Source organism: Sinohyriopsis cumingii, chromosome 19 (genome assembly GCF_028554795.1).
Source record: "Sinohyriopsis cumingii isolate HCF-2022 chromosome 19, ASM2855479v2, whole genome shotgun sequence".
NCBI lineage: Eukaryota > Metazoa > Mollusca > Bivalvia > Unionida > Unionidae > Sinohyriopsis > Sinohyriopsis cumingii.
This window is the reverse complement of record NC_142979.1, coordinates 30,042,255-30,061,686: the sequence shown is the minus strand read 5'-3', so window position 1 is coordinate 30,061,686 and position 19,432 is coordinate 30,042,255. Positions and strand designations below refer to the sequence as shown.

Below are 19,432 nucleotides of genomic sequence, written 5' to 3'. Positions count from 1 at the left end.
GGTTTGGGCAGGAATCGAACCTGCATTATTCTGGTGATGAGTCTGACATGTTCACATTCTGTCTCTCTGGGCCCCGCGGATGAGAGAGAGAGAAAGAGAGCTTGTGTATTCCCAGTAATTATGTAAGTCACATAAAACCAATCAGGTATTGGAACATTTTTTCAACCCTCAACAGAGAAAATGCTAGTTACTAGCCATAAATTCATTCATGTTAATCAGTATGTAATTTGTCTTTACACATTTTGTTCCTTTGAAGACTCTCATTCATGAAGTGGTTGATATATAACATCCAATGAGAGATACAACTCGGTCTTGTTCACATCGTTGTATAGTGGTGCGGCTTCCATGTGATGTAGGCTGAATGTCAGTGACATCAATTTTAAAATAATAGAGTGATAATTTTATTTCTTTGTTGTTTGTTCTTCCCCAGAAACATTTTGATACAATGTATAATTTCTCAAAGACTTTTCAATCAGTTTTTGTGTTAACAGCCAAGATTTAAGACGAGAAAGCATACACTCAAACATGAGATCTGTATGTTTTGTGATGGAACTGTTGGATCCATACATTAAAACATGAGATCTGTATGTTTTGTGATGGAACTGTTGGATCCATACATTAAAACATGAGATCTGTATGTTTTGTGATGGAATTGCGTGATCAATACGTTAAAGCATGAGATCTGTATGTTTTGTGATGGAATTGCGTGATCAATACATTAAAGCATGAGATCTGTATGTTTTGTGATGGAATTGCGTGATCAGTACATTAAAACATGAGATCTGTATATTTTGTAATGGAATTGTGGATTCATACATTTACCTTGATGCCTAATCTTGATGCACGTGACATGTGCATGTTATTAAATAAAGGTCATTGGAAATTTGTTTTTACACTTCAACTTTGTGTGCAATACTTTTGTCGAGTTTCCCCTTCATAAATATGAATATTGCAATATTCCAAACGAAAGAATTGTCTTCAGTGCAGTACAGAATATAAAATCACTGTGTAAGATAAACGGTAAAATGAGTTAAGAGAATACAGTGTAATATATATTTATTAATTTTAGATTTTAAACAGCATGTTGGCCTCTGAACAAACCTTGAATTTAATTCTAATGATGGCAAGTACCTGTGAAACAGAAGAAAAAAACCAAGTAAACAAAACAATGACGGAAGGTTGACAAAGTGATGTAGTGGTGGCATTTTTTAATTAAACACGTAATTTGACAATATTAAGGTGATACCTGAAGCTGTAAATTAATAATTAATTGAGTTTCTTGGATATATGTTAATTTTATTATTAAACACAATTGAGGGGAGGTGGCATGAGGAAATGTTTATATCTACATGTAAATAAACATTATTTAGAATAAGCTGTATCTTTAAAATTGATTTGTTTTTATTAAGACAAGGAAATATTGTTAGTCTTTCATGTATGTAAATGGTGAGAGTGCTAATAAAACTCAACGACAAAAACAAAGCATAAACAAGTAACTATCTAAAGAATGCCTTACCAACTTCTCCGAGAGGGATGTCAATCATATGACTCCCTATACATTTGAGACCATCAGAGCATGGGCAAGCAAACACCGTTTCGTTTGGTTTACCAGATGATTGACGCACGTAGCAACCTAAAAATGTTTTATAAACTAACCATATATATATATATATATATATATATATATATATATATATATATATATATATATATATATATATATATATATATATAGTTTATTACTAGCCGTAGCATTTTTGACTCTCATGATCATCATGTCTTTGTCAAAGTCAAACATGAAACTGAGATAAGACACAAAAAAAAAACAACAGAAAGCGTTGGTGTTACTTAAGTTTATATGAATATGACTAATGGAAGTATTGTTTGGAAATGTTCGATGTTGCATCTAATTGGTTTTGATTCAGATGATAAAACGGCAACCTTGTTGGTATTGACCTACAAGATGAGCAACAGTATAGCGACATCAGTTTTCTTAACTTAAAGTGGTGAACAGTATATTACATTCCCGATAAGTCATTATTTCCGTGATGTCAGTACTGTCCATTGCAATAATAATACCCTCGAGAACTACAAAAACAGTAGTTATTATAAATTAGTGAATGACTAATGAGGAAAATAAATTATTTAAGTTTAAAATTGGGGGGCTGTAAATAGATGATGAATGTATTTGATTGTAGGTGCCCTTTTGAATTGGTGTTGGTTTAAACCGCTTACATTAATATTCTAAGGCGGCGTCTTCTTTTCATAACTCCACTTGCAGTTGTGAGCAATTGCAGTTGGTAGTATAGGACTGAAAGTATGGCCAAGGGAAGAGAAGTGTTTATGCAACTGGACTTCTCTCCAGTTTCTTTGTCATCCAATCATATCCGTGAAGATTGGTCCTTGCAGGGCCGACAAAAGGGTGGGGGCAACCGGGGATATATAAGGGGGCCAGGGCCGAACAACACTTTTTTAGTTTATAAAAGAAATTTTTTGTTTGAACAAGAACTAGGAAATGCTCGGGTGTTTCTTACCCCAGGGCTCGTGGTCGCTCTCTACGGCCCTAGGTCCTTGTGATTAGTTTTCTGTTTTCTTAAACAAACTGAAGGCCTGTAGCCTCAGTTCATCAAATGTTCAGACAATTTTTCTGACTTTTTTTTAGCCACGTTTGGTGCCTGGCTACATGTAATGTTCCGAATGCAATTCTTTGTATGACTAGCTTTATAACAGTGTGAAAAACCTGGTGTGTTGCATCGCTCAATGGACTTGTTTTTGTGATCATATGGGGTAAAATGGTACAAAATGTCAGATATATTACTGATTGCGACATATTAATCCATCTAAAATAGCTGTTATTATTATTTAATGATCATTCTGTAGATGCAACTGAAACTGAGGCAAACTTACAAAAAGGGAGTTGGGAGTATATGTGTTTGTGTGTGAAAGAGTGAGTTTAGTCTTGGAAACTTTTATTCAGGAGAATGTTCGGTACATAAGGAAAAGAAAATTTTCTTTTCATTATGTACCGAACATTTCATGTTAATACTGGACATATTTCACATTGTGGTACAAACAATGATATATTTAACTCCAGGCTTTTACTCTTTAAAAATTACATTTCATTATCACTCGATGAAATACATCCGGTATTGACATAGGAAAAAATATCCTCGATTTATAAGGCAGTATAATCCCTTTTCAACATTTTTAGAAATTATTTATATATTACTGCAATTCAGATCTGACCAGAAAACTGCAAGCTATTCAGTGAAGACAGGACAAAGGTGTTTTCATCTGCATAAATGGACCAAAAGCGTTTTCTTGTGTAGAACAATTATCAAAACTTAGTGTGCAGCAGTATTTGTTTCTGAGTTACTTGCTTAACTAACTTTCATTCACATCATTAACATCCCTTAAACCCCAGCTAGGTAGTCAATAAAATTTATAATACTATCGTCCCCGCCTATTATTACTATCCCCAGTAATATACTAGATTTGTCTGTGTGTATATAAAAAAATCTGCTATATATTTTTAGAAGGAATTTTGCAATATTGTGCAGAACGCATGCTCTATCAGGCACATAAAATAAGGCGCAATCCTAACCCTCTGTTGCAATTTGCTTTCTCCTTTTCCTCTTCTTCTCGATGTTAAATCATCAACACATACCTGATCCTTCGACTCCCATCTTCTCACAGTGTGCCACATTAAATTGTCGCTTCCGCCGGCCTACAGGTCTAAGGTCACTCACGCAACACTCGTCAATGGCACAGTTGTCACCGGAGTGGCATGTTTGCCCCACCCTGGTGCTGGGAGCTCGGCAAGATCCTAGCGGGAGAAAATATATTCTGGGAGAGCAGAAAATACACATTTTCAAATGGGACACATTCGGGAATTTATTATAACCTTAACGTAAGTCACATTTTCTTGCTTTGAACAACGAGAAATTATACAACGATACAGTTCGGTGAATTGATGCCCCTCTTCCCAATGTATTGAGGATACACAAACGAACGGAAATAAAGTGGGAAAACGGGTGGAAAATGGAAAACGCTAAAATAACATTGACTTTAAAGGAGATCCTAAATATAAGCACACAAATTACATGGCGGAGGAGAATGTGTGACTAACGAAAAGAAAAAATATAAACCCCGAGTTTTTTTTCCTCCAGTTCGTTGACTTTAGAACCTCGATTGTGGCAAGCAACACATAATTTCATGGTGATACATAACTGTAACAAATTTCATCAAATTATGTCACTTGCCTTCAAAGTTACAACGCAGGAAACACTGGGACGGAAGTAAAAGCTGAAAATGATGAGCTTTGACCTTGACTTGGAAGACAGAAGTTCAACTATGGCACGCACCACACACACGTAATGATTAATACTAATAGTAACGCGATAACGATTTCCTGTCCACTCATTTTTTGTTGTTTCCTTTCTAAAATACCTTTTGAACTTGCAAATTTAGCCAAAATAAACACACAATACCCCGCTAAAATTAGTTCCTTACCTTTCTTAGGTGGCATGAAAATTGCAGCATTTTTACTAATAAGGTTTAAAACAAACAAGTCTGCATTTTCCTCACAGATATGTGACAAGTTATTGTTACTTCCATGCGGGATAATGCATTGTTACTTGCATATGTGACAAGTTATAGTTATTTAGATGTGTGACAAGTTATTGTCATTTAGATGTGTGACAAGTTATGGTTATTTTGATGTGTGACAAGTTATTAATATTTGCATGTATGACAATTTACTGTTTCTTGCAAGAAGTTGTTACTTGCAAAGTTAATTAGCTTAGTTTTTCTGTTTATTCTTTATACCATGTAATATTTATTTATTCTTCAACTTCATGAATAAGCCTACACACGTTTTTTTTTCTCTTTCCTTTTGTGTATCTTTGCAAATTATTCATGGATTTTACTGGACTTCCTCCTGTATTATTTGATGGTTTTCCATACAGAGACTCATCTTGTATCCTTGACCGCCTTGCTTTTTTTTGGTGCTTTTGATTCTATTTTGAAATTCGTCGTGAATTCTTAAAGCGCCTATAATACATAGTGTTTTCCCCAACACTATGTATTATAGGCGCTTTAAGAATTCGGTTCTCTTTCATGATAGCTTCACCTTTAAAAACAGTAACCTCTTCGTTAGCGTTTCTTTTCTTTCTTCTTTCATATCTGACTGGCGATGGTATGCCACTCACTTTCATAATTAGATACTGCGTGGTCCAAGGATCATTATCACTGGTGTAGGCCCTTTATATGTTTTGTCCTTTTTAAGCTCAAAGATCACCTTTAATGGTGGTGATGGTGTGAAATCTTTTGTGATGTAGTTCACTCGTTTGATCTGATATATACCAATCCAAAACATTAGCTTTGTGGCAAGTTGATTTTGTATATGAGGCAATTTATTTAATAGATTTTTAAAACGATTCGTTTGAAAACAACAAAGCGACACGCAACTGTGCTGTGTTATGTACATAGTGAGTTGCTTGTTCTTTTTGTAGTTGATACTCACAAGGCCAAAGTCACCATCAGCTCGTCAATTGTTTTTCTATCAGCAAATGATGGATATTTTTAATGCATCTTTTTAATATTTCTTTTAATAGAAAATTGGATGTGATTTGGATACTTGAAATTTAAATTGCACGTGTTATGTGCACGTCGTCTATATCGTACAAGTGTCATGATCCCTGAAATTGTCCTATTGTCATTTTAAATTGTTATGATCCCTAATATCTTCCAGTTAAGTTGTCACGATCCCTACAAATATTGTACTGTTAAGTTGTCATGATCCCTACAGATATTGTACTGTTAAGTTGTCATGATCCCTACAAATATTGTAATGTTAAGTTGTCATGATCCCAACAAATATTGTACTGTTAAATTGTCATGATCCCTACAAATATTGTAATGTTAAGTTGTCATGATCCCAACAAATATTGTACTGTTAAGTCGGGGTTGGCAAACTATGGCCCGCGGGCCGCAAGGGCTTTCATGCGGTCCACCAAAGGTTTTCATGCGGCCTAGGAACATTCGCACTGAATCTGTTTATGCTACTCTGTTTATCAAATAAATGTGCTTCTTTTGAAGTCTTAGTTTTCAAATATTAATAACATATTAACAACTGAAAATTAATTATGATGTAATTTAGAAAAACCTAAAATTATTTACTTAATGAACTATGCGGCCCGCGACAAGGTGTAAATTTGTGAATGCGGCACTTGCACTGGAAAGTTTGCTCACCTCTGTGTTAAGTTGTCATGATCTCTACAAATATTGTACTGTTAAGTTGTCATGATCCAAACAAATACTGTACTGTTAAGTTGTCATGATCCCAACAAATACTGTACTGTTAAGTTGTCATGATCCCTACAAATATTGTAATGTTAAGTTGTCATGATCCCTACAAATATTGTAATGTTGTCATGATCCCAACAAATATTGTACTATTAAGTTGTCATGATCCCAACAAATATTGTACTGTTAAGTTGTCATGATCCCTACAAATATTTTACTGTTAAGTTGTCATGATCCCAACAAATATTGTACTGTTAAGTTGTCATGATCCCAACAAATATTTTAATGTTAAGTTGTCATGATCCCAACAAATATTGTACTATTACGTTGTCACGATCCTTACAAATACTGTACTGTTAAGTTGTCATGATCCCAACAAATATTGTACTGTTAAGTTGTCATGATCCCTACAAATATTTTACTGTTAAGTTGTCATGATCCCAACAAATATTGTACTGTTAAGTTGTCATTATCCCAACAAATATTGTACTGTTAAGTTGTCATGATCCCAACAAATATTGTACTATTACGTTGTCACGATCCTTACAAATACTGTACTGTTAAGTTGTCATGATCCCAACAAATATTGTACTGTTAAGTTGTCATGATCCCAACAAATATTGTACTATTAAGTTGTCATGATCCCAACAAATATTGTACTGTTAAGTTGTCATGATCCCAACAAATATTGTACTATTAACTTGTCATGATCCATACAAATAATGTACCGTTAAGTTGTCACGATCCCAAATATTGTACTGTTAAGTTGTCATGATCCCAACAAATATTGTACTATTAAGTTGTCATGATCCCTACAAATACTGTACTGTTAAATTGTCATGATCCATACAAATAATGTACCGTTAAGTTGTCACGATCCCAAATATTGTACTGTTAAGTTGTCATGATCCATTCTCCGCAATCAGGTCTTCGCACATAAATTGTGCGATTCTCGTCACTAGTTGTAAATAACTGGTCATTGGGCCTCGACAAGATGATAGTGAAAAGTAAAGCACACCTACTGTTGGACCAATAGAACTTAATAAGGGTCTATATTGAGGAATATCCTTCAAGCATAGAAAGTTAATGCTTTATCTACGAGTATTAATGCGATAACAGTTACAGAAAAGAACAAAACGATTCCCCAGTATTTGACAAACTAACAGATGAGACTTGATTTACTGTTGTTATTATTACTAGATGAACATGTATGCTTTTCTTCAACTATGAACACGAGTGTGTCGATTTTGTATGTATTCATAAGACAGAAATTTGACGTGTGTCTGTTTGTAAAGATATTTTATCGTTGTTGCGAAAAGCCAAGTACTAATGCCCGCAGAGGTGGCAGGCTCTGTCTGGAATATAGGTGTATTATACACCTGCACAATGTAACCGATAAACTGTCTTGACTATTATGAGAGAAACCCACAAGACTTAAAGACATGTAATCACATGTACCTCAATCTATCATCGGGTTATGGATATTTTTTAGTATTTTGTTTGCCTGCATTTATTCCCTTTTTAATTATTTTTCATTTAATAGGCATCATATGCTTTGTATATGAGCAAAAAAATCTTTTTCAAGATATACAAAGTTTTGATAAAGCTAATAGTCTGAAATACACGGTGCTCTGTGTTTTGTCCTTCTAATACCTGAAAGAACACTGTATAAATTTGGATATACATACTCATGAAAGGATTGGAACAATTTATTTTAAGTCAATGATTGTGAAAATGATATGTTCTTTAAAGCAAACAGATATACGGACTCAAACGGGTAGCCAATATTTTATGTACATAAATGTATATATCAATATTGATAGAAATGAGAATATATATATATATATATATATATATATATATATATATATATATATATATATATATATATATATATATATATATATATATATATATATATATATATATATAATGGTCGTTAGATGATTCATTCATAACTACCGATTTCTCCAAGTGGCATATCGTAGAGACCTGTTCCCTGACATTTGAAGCCCGAGGCACAGGGGCAAACGTAATACACTCCAGACGACGGGGATAGGTGTGAACTTGCCAAGCAGCCTGAAAATTAAGTAATGAAGGATTTGCACACAGACTGAAATTTCATGAAGCGTCATCCTTACATAACAAGGCTCAATCCGTCTGAATTGAGGTGCGTGACGTTCTCGAGCTTTTTTGTCTAGAAATTCATCTTCTGAGCAATGTTCTGCTTTAACTAGACTCATCGGGACACACGTTACAAAGACGACGAGAATGGCCATACTCTCAATGGGACACATATCACATAGACGAAGTACAGGGCTCAGGTTGTCGTTATGACACATAGTCGGATAAATCCTCCCCCCACCCCCACCCCGATCTTTGTTGATACTTATGGACGATGTGTGGGTTTGATGTCACCTGCTCATTTAAATGTGCAATTTTGTTGCATGCAGCTCTTTCCAGAATACACATGCATACAGTTTCAACACTTAGCGGTGTCTGGTAACAGCCATATCTACTGCGAAATTCAAAATGACCACAGGACATAGGGTAGCGCTATTCCACGTGGATTAACAAGTCGTCAGAACATAAGATTTGATCCTGAAATAGTTTGAACATATCGCCGAAATAACCATTCAACCGACCGTGGGCTCATCAGCTGCGATAAATACCGGTAAGTATTTAAAATATACACCTATGTGTGCTGACAAGACTGTCTGTAGATTCTTTTTTTTACAGGTTTTAATGAAGAGGCGATATCAACCCCATAAAAGCCAGTAAATATATCACTATCGATTTGGGGCTGACACACGTCACATAGAAGATGTGCAGGGTCCAGGCTATACACAGCATTTTCATAGCATTGTAATAGTGTATGTTACTACGAAAGTATCAACTTGCCATCGACATGACGAGGTATTTCTATTGTATATGCGATCAAGAAAACATCTTTACGTTAAGGGGCCCCGAGTGGCCGAGTGGTCTAAAGCGCTAACCATTACGGATCACTGCCATCTCACCTCTGTCTGTGTGGGTTCGAGTCTCGGATTCGGCCTATGTGGGTATGTGAGAAAGCTTGCCAGTAGCTTCTCGTGGGTCAGTGGTTCTTTCCGGGGTTTTCCTGGGTTCATCCTCCACCATTAATACTGGCCGCCATGTATAGCCTATCTTGTGCTGAAAAATGGCGTTAAACCCTATAACAACAACATCTTTACGTTAAAAGTAGTTACCGATTGCAATTTGTTGAATATGTTTGTCGGCATGACAGTACTTTTTTTTAACACATTTAAGCTGCTATTTTGTGCCAACGTGACAGTAAGTATATGCAACAAAAATATCTCGTCGAATTGATGATATTTTAATAATTCCGTAAGTAAGAGAAAATAGTTAACAAACTCGTTCTTGGCACACGCTTGGTTTGTGTGATTCCTGGTGTAAGAATGTTTATTTCGCCTTTTTCTCCTTAAAATCTTGACAAAATATTGTTTTAGGTAACAAAAATGCTACAAATTTAATCGATTGAGTAATTACTAATACGGATGTGAAATACAATTTACTTACGTGAGCCTTCTGTCCCAAATTTCTGGCACGTTCCAAGCGCCGATAGGAAACGCTTTCCATCAAGCTGAGCATTTGTCACACAACATTCATCTGACGCACAGTCTAAAGCGCTATCACACGTTCCACCCAAGACTCCACCTCCAGGCTCAATTGGGGGGAAAACGAAAGTAGGAAAAGATCAAATCTTTCTGTTATTTTCAATTTAGAATAGGGCTTGGGGGCAAACCGCACACATAATCATGCAGAAGGTTTGCTGTTTGATTTATAGAATTTATTAACACATTCGCCATTTGCCTTCTTCACATTACAGCTATTTCATGTAAAAGTTTAATAAAACATCCGTCGCTGACCTCAACTGACCACACTTTAAATTTTTCCGCCAAGTTAAGGGTATTAGTTGCTTCTGCGGAATCGCTGTCGAAATGACCTTTTAGCGGATTCCTCATGAAATGTGGACATATTTATAACCTGAAATTTTGTTATCTTCGTTTGCTATAAAATCGGATTGATCATAGCATTCCCATCCGCCATGCCAGAGCAACACACTTCATTCCTGTCCTCAGCAACAGCGTACTCGTAAGATGTAGCGTGTGTCTCAGAAATAGCTACAATTAGTTAAATGCATTTGAGTGGTTGTACGGCAAAGGTCATCGGGAGTTTTTAGTCAAAGTAATACAAAATGTTTCATGAATGCGCGAGTGTCATAAAAAAAGAATTCCTTGAAAGTCAATGTCTCTTTGAAGCTATGCCTTCTTGTCGCAGATAATATCTTTAGTACAAAATTTGGACTTATAATAAACATTCGAACATTTTAATTTCGGCAGCTTAACTCATAATTAACGAGATAATGGTAAATATTTTTTTATAGTTCAAACTGAAGAAAAAAAAACCACGAAATATGATAACATAATTTTGGAGCCCTTAAAACAGAGTTGAATTTTGTTATTAGATAGTATATACATCATTCTAAATTTCTCGGCAGAACAGACGAAATGTGCACAGACGTTTTGGTAAAACAAAGCATTGAACGGTGGACAGTTAAATGCCACGCAATGATGTTTGTAATTTTGTTCTGAGTTTTCTGAGAATGAAGATTGGGAATTTGCATTTATTTTACCTTAATTCTGAAAATTAAATGTTTTCAATTCGTCTTTTAAAGAGAAGCATTGAACGGTCAGAGTTTCATTTCTTCGGGATCACATGTCACACAATATTAAGATACATCATACTACATTTTAGAATATTTAAATATGGAGTTTTGTTGTATTTTTGTTTTTGTTTTGTTGCTTACACTAATATATGTTCAGAGCAACAAAAAAAAAAAAAAGACGCAAAATTGTTATTACACTGAATCTATGCAACATTATTTTTTTGTCCACTATTACACACATCTCTACTTGCAGCCATCTCAGGGGCCCAGAGTGGCCGAGTGGTCTAAAGCACTCGCCTTTACGGATCACTGCCATCTCACCTCTGTCTGCGTGAGTTCGAGTCTCAGCCTCGGCTAACGTTGGTACGTGAGAAAGCCTTTCAGTAGCTTCTCGTGGGTCGGTGGTTCTTCCCGGGGTTTTCCAGGGTTCTTCCTCCACCAATTATACTGGCCGCCATGTATAGCCTATCTTGTGCTGAAAAATGGCGTTAAACCCTATAACAACAACAACAAAAGTAACCATCTCATACTATAATGCAAAAGTCTGTGTAGCACGTGATTCGTATTCACATGCCAAATATCACCCAATAATCAATGCACATTCAATCACGCTTCTCTTAGCGAAAAGCTTTAGCTTAATGCAACACTCCGTTAATAGCTCTATTCCAATGATCCGATCTCAGCTTGTCAGTATCACCAGTAAGAATTAGAATATCAAACAGCTATAACCTCGCGTGCACATGAAATAATGTGGTAAATAAAGTATATGTACGTGCAACGGCAGCTAATGTATTCCCCAGACGCTTTTCCGATCTTTGGCGGAAAGGCTCAAACATGCTCAGAGGCTGCAAATAATTTTGTCGCGGTACTAACCTATTCAGGCTTAATACATCTTATTGAGTGAATGTAAGTGATTTTAAAAAAATATACTTGTATTGTGTACAATAATACTTGTACACCAGTAATATTTCATAAAAAGTTTTGTTTCTTTTGACGCTAAGTATACTTGAGCATCAGCAATTCCATGAATGTAAACGTAGGTCTTGTTATTAGACACATTTGACGTTTATTGCTACTTACCTGGATAACACGTGCCAAAAAATAGATTCCAGTTATAAGGAACAACATGTCGATTGGCTTTTGATCACTGTGAGTTCAGTGTATCTTATCAATACTGTTGACCCATGTGTTTAGTATGTATTAGACCGTATATACTAATGTATATATATGGACAAATAAGTAAATCAGAACATCGGACCAGTAATGGGCTGACTAGTCATATCATAGTCACAGCACTTTAATCAGGAATAATAATTGCAGACAATAAGTACTTTTGATTTTAGGGGGTTTAATTTTGTCTTTCGATGTGATCTAAAGATTATCAAAACGTGGTAAAATTTGATTAGTATTATAGCCATCGCGGCCCTACAGCTATTCTGTAGAACATTAATGCGGTCATATACATAGGCACACCTTTCTGTGTGCGCATGACATGCTGATAAAGAGATCCTGCCCTCCAGAACCCTTCATCTGATGGACACACCTTTTTGTAAGTTTATAAATCATTTATCGTTACGTTAACCCAATAAACGTATTTGTTTACATAAGGAACGAAGTCCTGGAGTGATCTTTCCTTGAGATACCAGAGTCTATGCTTCATCAAGTCACAAAACCTTTTTAAATAAAACAATACAGTCAAGTCTTTATTGAGCGTTTAGTGTTTTCTTGTGTAAATTTAGAGAATACGCATGTGAATATGATGATCTGCAATCTGATTACGTGAAATTTACTTAACGCCTTACAAGCCGTATTTCCGACATATTTTGATAAAACTTGCCGTGTACGATTACATTTAAAGATCATCGTCATCTGCATAAATGACATAAATTAATTACATCTCGCACATAATGAAAATCTCTCTGAAACTACATCTTTGTGTTCGCTTTTAAAAGACATATATACCTGTATACCACTCACATTATGAAGACAAGAACGGCGCCTATTGCCTTGCCTGCACACACGAGCCCATATTCCCTCACGACTAAGCACACATCACCAAAAAATGATGTTACTTAGTCGGTGTTATATGCACTCGTGTGTAGCAGACGCACTCGCATGACGACCTAGTAATTAATTCTCATGTATCTACACAGTCATTCCGGATTCCTATGAAAGAAATCATAGGTATATAGGATTAATTATAGAGAATTATAAATATACACCAGACAGAACGGAAAGTGCTGTCTCTAGATTCCTATAGAAGAATGTTTGATAATAGTAGGCAGAATTAATATTTTAATACAAATAATACTATCATACAGGTTAGAGAATTTTTAATTCGTACTCTACGGAGATTCGAACCCAGGCCCGCGGGTATTAGTATACCACTCAAATTATAAAGACAAGAAGCATAGGGCACAGGCTGTGCATAAGACAATACTGAATGCAATTATTGGCATAACAATAATAGTGTTACAAAGCTATATTTATTGAATTCAACAGTTTTCACAGTGGTGTTATAGATATTTCGTAAGCTCGACATGAAAGTAAAAATGTCGATATACACCTTTATACGATACAACAGTGCGGTGAAGGCTAGTTTTGTTTACAAATAATATAGAAAAGAATAAATATGTTAATGTCTTTATTATTTCAAACATAAAATAGATATACTACATTTCTTTAGAAAAGATACTGAGTTACATATTACATTTAATGATGCTGATGACATGGGAATAAGCAACACATACAGCATAAGAAATCTTTGACAGTCACTTGGATGATCAGTGCTAGCTAGATATTGCTGACATGAAAACATGAAAAATACGAAAGCAGATTCGAATATATCTTGTCACTGATATAATTTTTCGAAATACTCTTCACCTGAAAAAGTAACTGTATAAAAAGACATAACAGACACTTATTTTAGCGAAATCTCCTAAAATCCGAAAATCTAAATGGATACAATTTGATGAGAAAATAATTTTATAGCAAAAACTCAAGGATTTGTTAGAAGGTTGGGACTGAATACTTTTCAACTTACTGAAACAAAAATCTATATGCAGTGGAAAGGCTCACCACAAGTATAAAAAACTCAAACATGGAAGATTTTCACTTAGATGAAACCAAATTTAACTAATGACAATAGTAACACTCATCACGGTTAATAGCTATGACTCTAGTTGAAGCTAGTAAAACGGACAAAATATCAAAAGTGTGGATCAGTTTACGAGGTTATTAAACAAATTTGAAACATCTTCATTTACAGTAAGCGAAACAGAATTTCAAAACGACCACTTTCTTAACTTTACTGTGGAAATATTTAGAATCAGGTTAGTAATTTATTGTGTTCCTGTTGCTTAAAAACTGGATGACTTGACAACGGATATGTATCTCTTTACGACAAAATCACACACACACACACACATATTGATTTAATTTAATTGTTTGCAAGTTTGAAAATCTTTTAATTTTAATTTCATTACATGTCAAAATAATGTAATTTTATTTACTAGGAATTTGATATTTTCCAGAAAATTTAGTTTGACCTGACTCTTTTCATAAACACCTAATAACAGAAACACTGTTTCTATTTTTGACTTAGTTCTCGACCTTGATTCAGAAGTCAATGAGACAAGCAAACAACTTTCTATTTTTATTTTATTCTCGAAGTAAAATGATTAGCTTTTATCAAGGTCATACTGGGAGTGCATGCTTTTTTATGTAAACAACCTCTATTTCGGAATTCTGGGTTTTCCGAAACTGCGCAGTAGTTAGATTTAATAGTGAAGTTTAGAGAGGTATTTTGGAGTCGGGCTTCTAAACACTAGGACGTAAGGTGTTGATTTCATTGTGACCAGTTTGGAGTTATATTTTAATTTTTATTCCAATTATTTGGATTCTAAAAGATTAATACTTTTTTCATGGAAATATTTGAGTGCTTATACAGAATTCTTGAACTAGGACATTTCTTTAAATTTTATTTGGAAATTCAAACACTGGAATATTCTTTGTAAATCAACAAAGAACTGTATACACATCATTAACATAAAGACTACAGTATGCGTCATCGCCTTCCATTCTGGATTTTTCGTCGAGGCTAGAACTTGAATTCATCAGAACTTTTCATTACAAGGACTTCTAAAATTTAATTCGTGGATTACTCTTGGGTTATTTTTGGATATGATTCTTAAAACCGTAAGTTCTTATTTTTTTCATTTTTACAGTGCTTTTCCAGGGAAATAAATTATTTGTTAAATTTTTCAACGCTTGTTGTTTTCACTCTTTCTTTTGTTACTGTTTATTAGAGCCTAAACACGTATATATATATATATATATATATATATATATATATATATATATATATATAATGCAAATCATATGGCGAATAACAATTTAAGAATAATAATTTAAGTGCACTGGATCCAGCAAAGGATCAAGTGTGTCAGGGATTAAGATAAATGCAATAAACTGACAACGAACAGTGCGAAACTAGTAGTATCTAGCTAGCATGAGCGCTTTCGACTCTTTAATGTCTTTTTCAAAGGCAAATACAAAACATAGACAATACAAACAAATAAAACAGAAAAACGGTAATGTTTACATAAAATAACAGATGTCGTTATGGCTCATCAATTTCTAGGTCAATACAAATAGTTTCAAGTATCAGCAACAAGCTGAAATAAACTAGTTGACACATAATAGAGTTAAAAGCTCGAATTCCTGTCGAAACAGTCATGTAAAGTTTCGCAAACATAACCGTTATTATGTTTTATTTGTTTATCTTGTATATGTTTTGGATTTGCCTTTGAAAAAGACTCATAGTGATGCATTCAGAGTCAGTGTTATGTCGGCTGAATATCAATGAATTCAGTTTTAGTAAAATCCAGAGGGGACTTATTTGTTTACAATCTATTTATAATCCAGATCTCCGACATACTTTACAATGTAGCTTTCGATTTTAATCAGATTATATTTGGTGGTCCTTTCAAAAGTAGCATTTTGATACAAAGGTATAATTTCTCAGAGACTGTTCATTTTGCTGCCCTATTAAGAACATTTATTTAACAAGAGAACATACTTTTAACAAAATATAGACCTGTATATTTTATACTGGATCCTTACATTTTTCACTGATGCTTTTTTGACGTATGAATACACGTTCATAAATGAAGGATGTTGGAAATTAAGTTTTACAATTAAGTTTCGTATACGATATTTTCTTTGAATATTCCTTCACTTTGCAACACAAAGATGCAGTCTCTGCTTCAGAGAAAAGGTGAAATAATCAAAAGAGAACACAATCACACACACACACACACACACACACACACACATACATATATATATATATATATATATATATATATATATATATATATATATATATATATATATATATATATCCTGCGCTGCTCTTCGCTGATGGGTCTATATGAGTCTCCGTTGAGTCTGAATGCGTGCGCATGAAGGACTCACGGTACTAATACAGTTCCTACAGTAAACCTATGCAAACATCATGATATTAAAAATTCAATAACTTAACATTTTGAAGTGCTCATGATCAAACTTATATTTCTCAGTATGGTTGAAACATGGATGTCAGCTTCTGTATTGAGGAAAGGATATGAACTGCGGCATTTTCTGGACCTGCACATGTTTGAAACATGTGCTTTCAATTCCGCACCAATGAGTCAGGTGCTAATTTTAGTAATGAGTGTTCCAAGCTCAATGCTGTTAAAGGACTAAACTTCCATCAATAAGACAATTTTTCTATTTTATTCACTTACAACTAGTATAAGCTCTCAAAAGATACTTTTTCGTAAAACATAACTTACATTATTAACCAATCCTGGTCAGCCAAACCCATATATACTCTATTTTATGTCACTCATATCCAGGCTGGTTTCCATTTTTTCCATACCATTAGTACCGTGTGTCCTGAATGTGTTTGGCGACAGCACTCTCTAGCACACCCTGGTCACGTTTAGCGACAAGAGGAATTAATTGTACATGGGGAATATCGGGGGTCTATAGCGACAAGGGAAAATTGGGTTGTTGTATAGAGTAGCGGGTGGCGGGTAAGTTCAGGTAGTTCAGCGGGTAGCCGGTAGTGGGGTGGCGGCTAAGTTCAGCTAGTTCATAAACTATACAATTTTGAATATTTTTTTTACCAAACCTGACGGAGTATCTTCTGACTCTGCTTGCCCATATTGACTGAATAAATGAACCATATGCCTTGACTCATATTCCGAAGACAATCCCAAGGAAGGAAAAGCACCGTCAAACCCATTGTAACGCAAACAGGAAGGCTGAACTGTCCATGGAAGATTCCCCTGTCACAATAAATTTACAAGCCACCCGCCTACCGCCCTGTCCAGCGATGAAAGTCCATACGGGACCCGGATTTGTTTTAGGCAAAGAGAATAAATATCTTTTCGAGGCCAATAAGTGGCCCTGAAAAGGGCCTTTGGTTTTCTTCTTGTTGTTTTTTCAATTATTTTTCTCCACCAACTTCTTATTTTATCTCCTACTTTCTTAACAAACCCCAAATATACTCTCCACACACGGGAAGAGGAGAAAAAACAAACCCAAATATACTATCCACACACGGAAAGAGGAGAAGAAAAAACAAAAACACATAAATACTATTCACACAAGGGAAGGAGCAAATAACCAAAACAAACAACAAACAAACCACAAATATACTATCCACACACGGGAAGAGGAAAAAAATACAAACCACAAATATACTATCCACACACGGTAAGGAGCACACAAAAACCCAAAACAAACAAGCCCCCAAGCCCCAAATATACTGTCCACATATGGAATGAGGAGAAAAAAAAAACAAATTTTTTACTATTCACAAACGGGAAGGAGCAACAAAAAAAAAGAACACAAATATACTATGCACACACGGGAAAGAGAAAAAAAATTTACTATCCACACACAGGAAGAGGAAAAAAAACCAAACCCCAAAATCTACTATCCACACATGGAAAGGAGCAAAAGAAACTGCAAAAATATGCTATCCACACACAGGAAGGAGCAAAATAAAAACCAAACATATATACTATCCACACACGGGAAGGGGAAACAAACACACACCAAATTTACTACCCACAAACGGGAAGGAGCAACACAAAAAACAAACCCAAAATCTAGTATCCACAATAAACGAAAACAAAACAAACCCCAATAATACTATCCACACACGGGAAGGAGAAAATAAAAATAAAACAAACCCCAAATATAATATCGACACGCGGGAAGAGGAGAAGAAAATAAACAACCAAATACACTATCCATACACGGGAAGGAGCAAAATTCCAAAACCTCACTTGCCAGTAGCTTCTCGTGGGTCGGTGGTTCTTTCCGGGATTTTCCGGGGTTCTTCATCCACCAATAATACTGGCCGCCATGTATAGCCTATCGTACGCTGAGAAATGGCGTTAAACCCCACAACAACAACAACAACAACCAAAACCCCAAATATACTATCCACACAAACGTACGAGAACTCATACAAACACACACTCTACTATCCACGCACACGCTCTACTATTCACACAAACGTACGCGCACACATACAAATACACACTACACAATCTACTATCCACACAAACGTACGCGCATGTATACAAACACAAACAAAAATACACACACACACACACCACACAGAGAGAAGAAGAAAAAGCAAACCCGAAAAATACTATCCACTCAGACGGAAGAAAAAGAAACAAACACTTTACTATCCACACAGAACGGAAGGGTATCTACTGTCAAAACTACTCAAATTTTTATTATATAACAAAACCGATATCTACTATCCACACAAACGTACGCGAACGCATACAAAACACGCTCTCCTATCCACACAAATGCACGCGCACGCATACAAACCCCAAAAGTACTATCAACACAGAAGGGAGGGAAAACAAACCCCAAAATCTACTATCCACACAAAGGTACGCGAAAACACAAAAATATACACGCACACACACAGATCAGTAAAGGAGTGAGTATTTATAGTCACACTACTCCACACTTATACCAATTGGCAGTTTGAATAGTCTCTTTTCTTGAGTATTGGGGTAGCCCTGCAAAGAGCTGTTTTTTTGTGGACAGGGAGTTATGTCAATCTTTTATCGGCTAAGATTGTGTCCCTGTCTGGCGGCAGGTTTTCCCACAGGATAGCGTCTGCTTCTTCGGAAAGAGAAGGAGAACTCTTATGTCTACACGGTAGTCGACAAATCCTCTGTCTGGTTCTCGCTGTTGTTGCTGCTGTTCTCACTGCGTCTCAAGCCTGTACTTCTCCGACCACTCTTCTTTCTCCTTCTTGATTTCCTGTCTGAAGGCTTCTACTATCAGGTCTTCGGCTACTTTCAGCATCCTGACATTCTCTATCTTTTC

At 35.4% G+C, this 19,432-nt stretch overlaps 1 protein-coding gene across 2 annotated transcripts; it reads right to left on the bottom strand.

Annotated features, from left to right (window-relative positions):
• Positions 1 to 1,041: 1,041 nt before the first annotated feature.
• On the bottom strand, positions 1,042 to 12,216 carry LOC149775362 (uncharacterized). Of its 2 annotated transcripts, XM_089943107.1 has the most exons (6): positions 12,098 to 12,216; positions 9,868 to 10,012; positions 8,269 to 8,385; positions 3,668 to 3,826; positions 1,517 to 1,633; positions 1,042 to 1,131 (listed from the first exon to the last, which is right to left on the bottom strand). In XM_089943107.1, the coding sequence occupies exons 1-6, from the start codon at positions 12,143 to 12,145 to the stop codon at positions 1,115 to 1,117; spliced, it is 603 nt and encodes a 200-aa protein (XP_089799233.1). In that variant the 5' UTR covers positions 12,146 to 12,216; the 3' UTR covers positions 1,042 to 1,114. The 2 variants fall into 2 exon arrangements, with proteins under 2 accessions (XP_089799233.1, XP_089799234.1); XM_089943108.1 differs by lacking the exon at positions 1,517 to 1,633.
• Between the last annotated feature and the right edge of the window lie 7,216 nt (positions 12,217 to 19,432).

Excerpts from the sequence above, each read along its gene's own strand:
- LOC149775362 (XM_089943107.1), bottom strand. The coding sequence starts at position 12,145 with ATGTTGTTCCTTATAACTGGAATCTATTTTTTGGCACGTGTTATCCAG. Across the intron at positions 3,827-8,268 it reads TATGCCACTTGGAGAAATCG|GATCTTGCCGAGCTCCCAGC; the intron begins GTAGTTATGAAT and ends TTCTCCCGCTAG. Across the intron at positions 1,634-3,667 it reads GATGGGAGTCGAAGGATCAG|GTTGCTACGTGCGTCAATCA; the intron begins GTATGTGTTGAT and ends AAACATTTTTAG.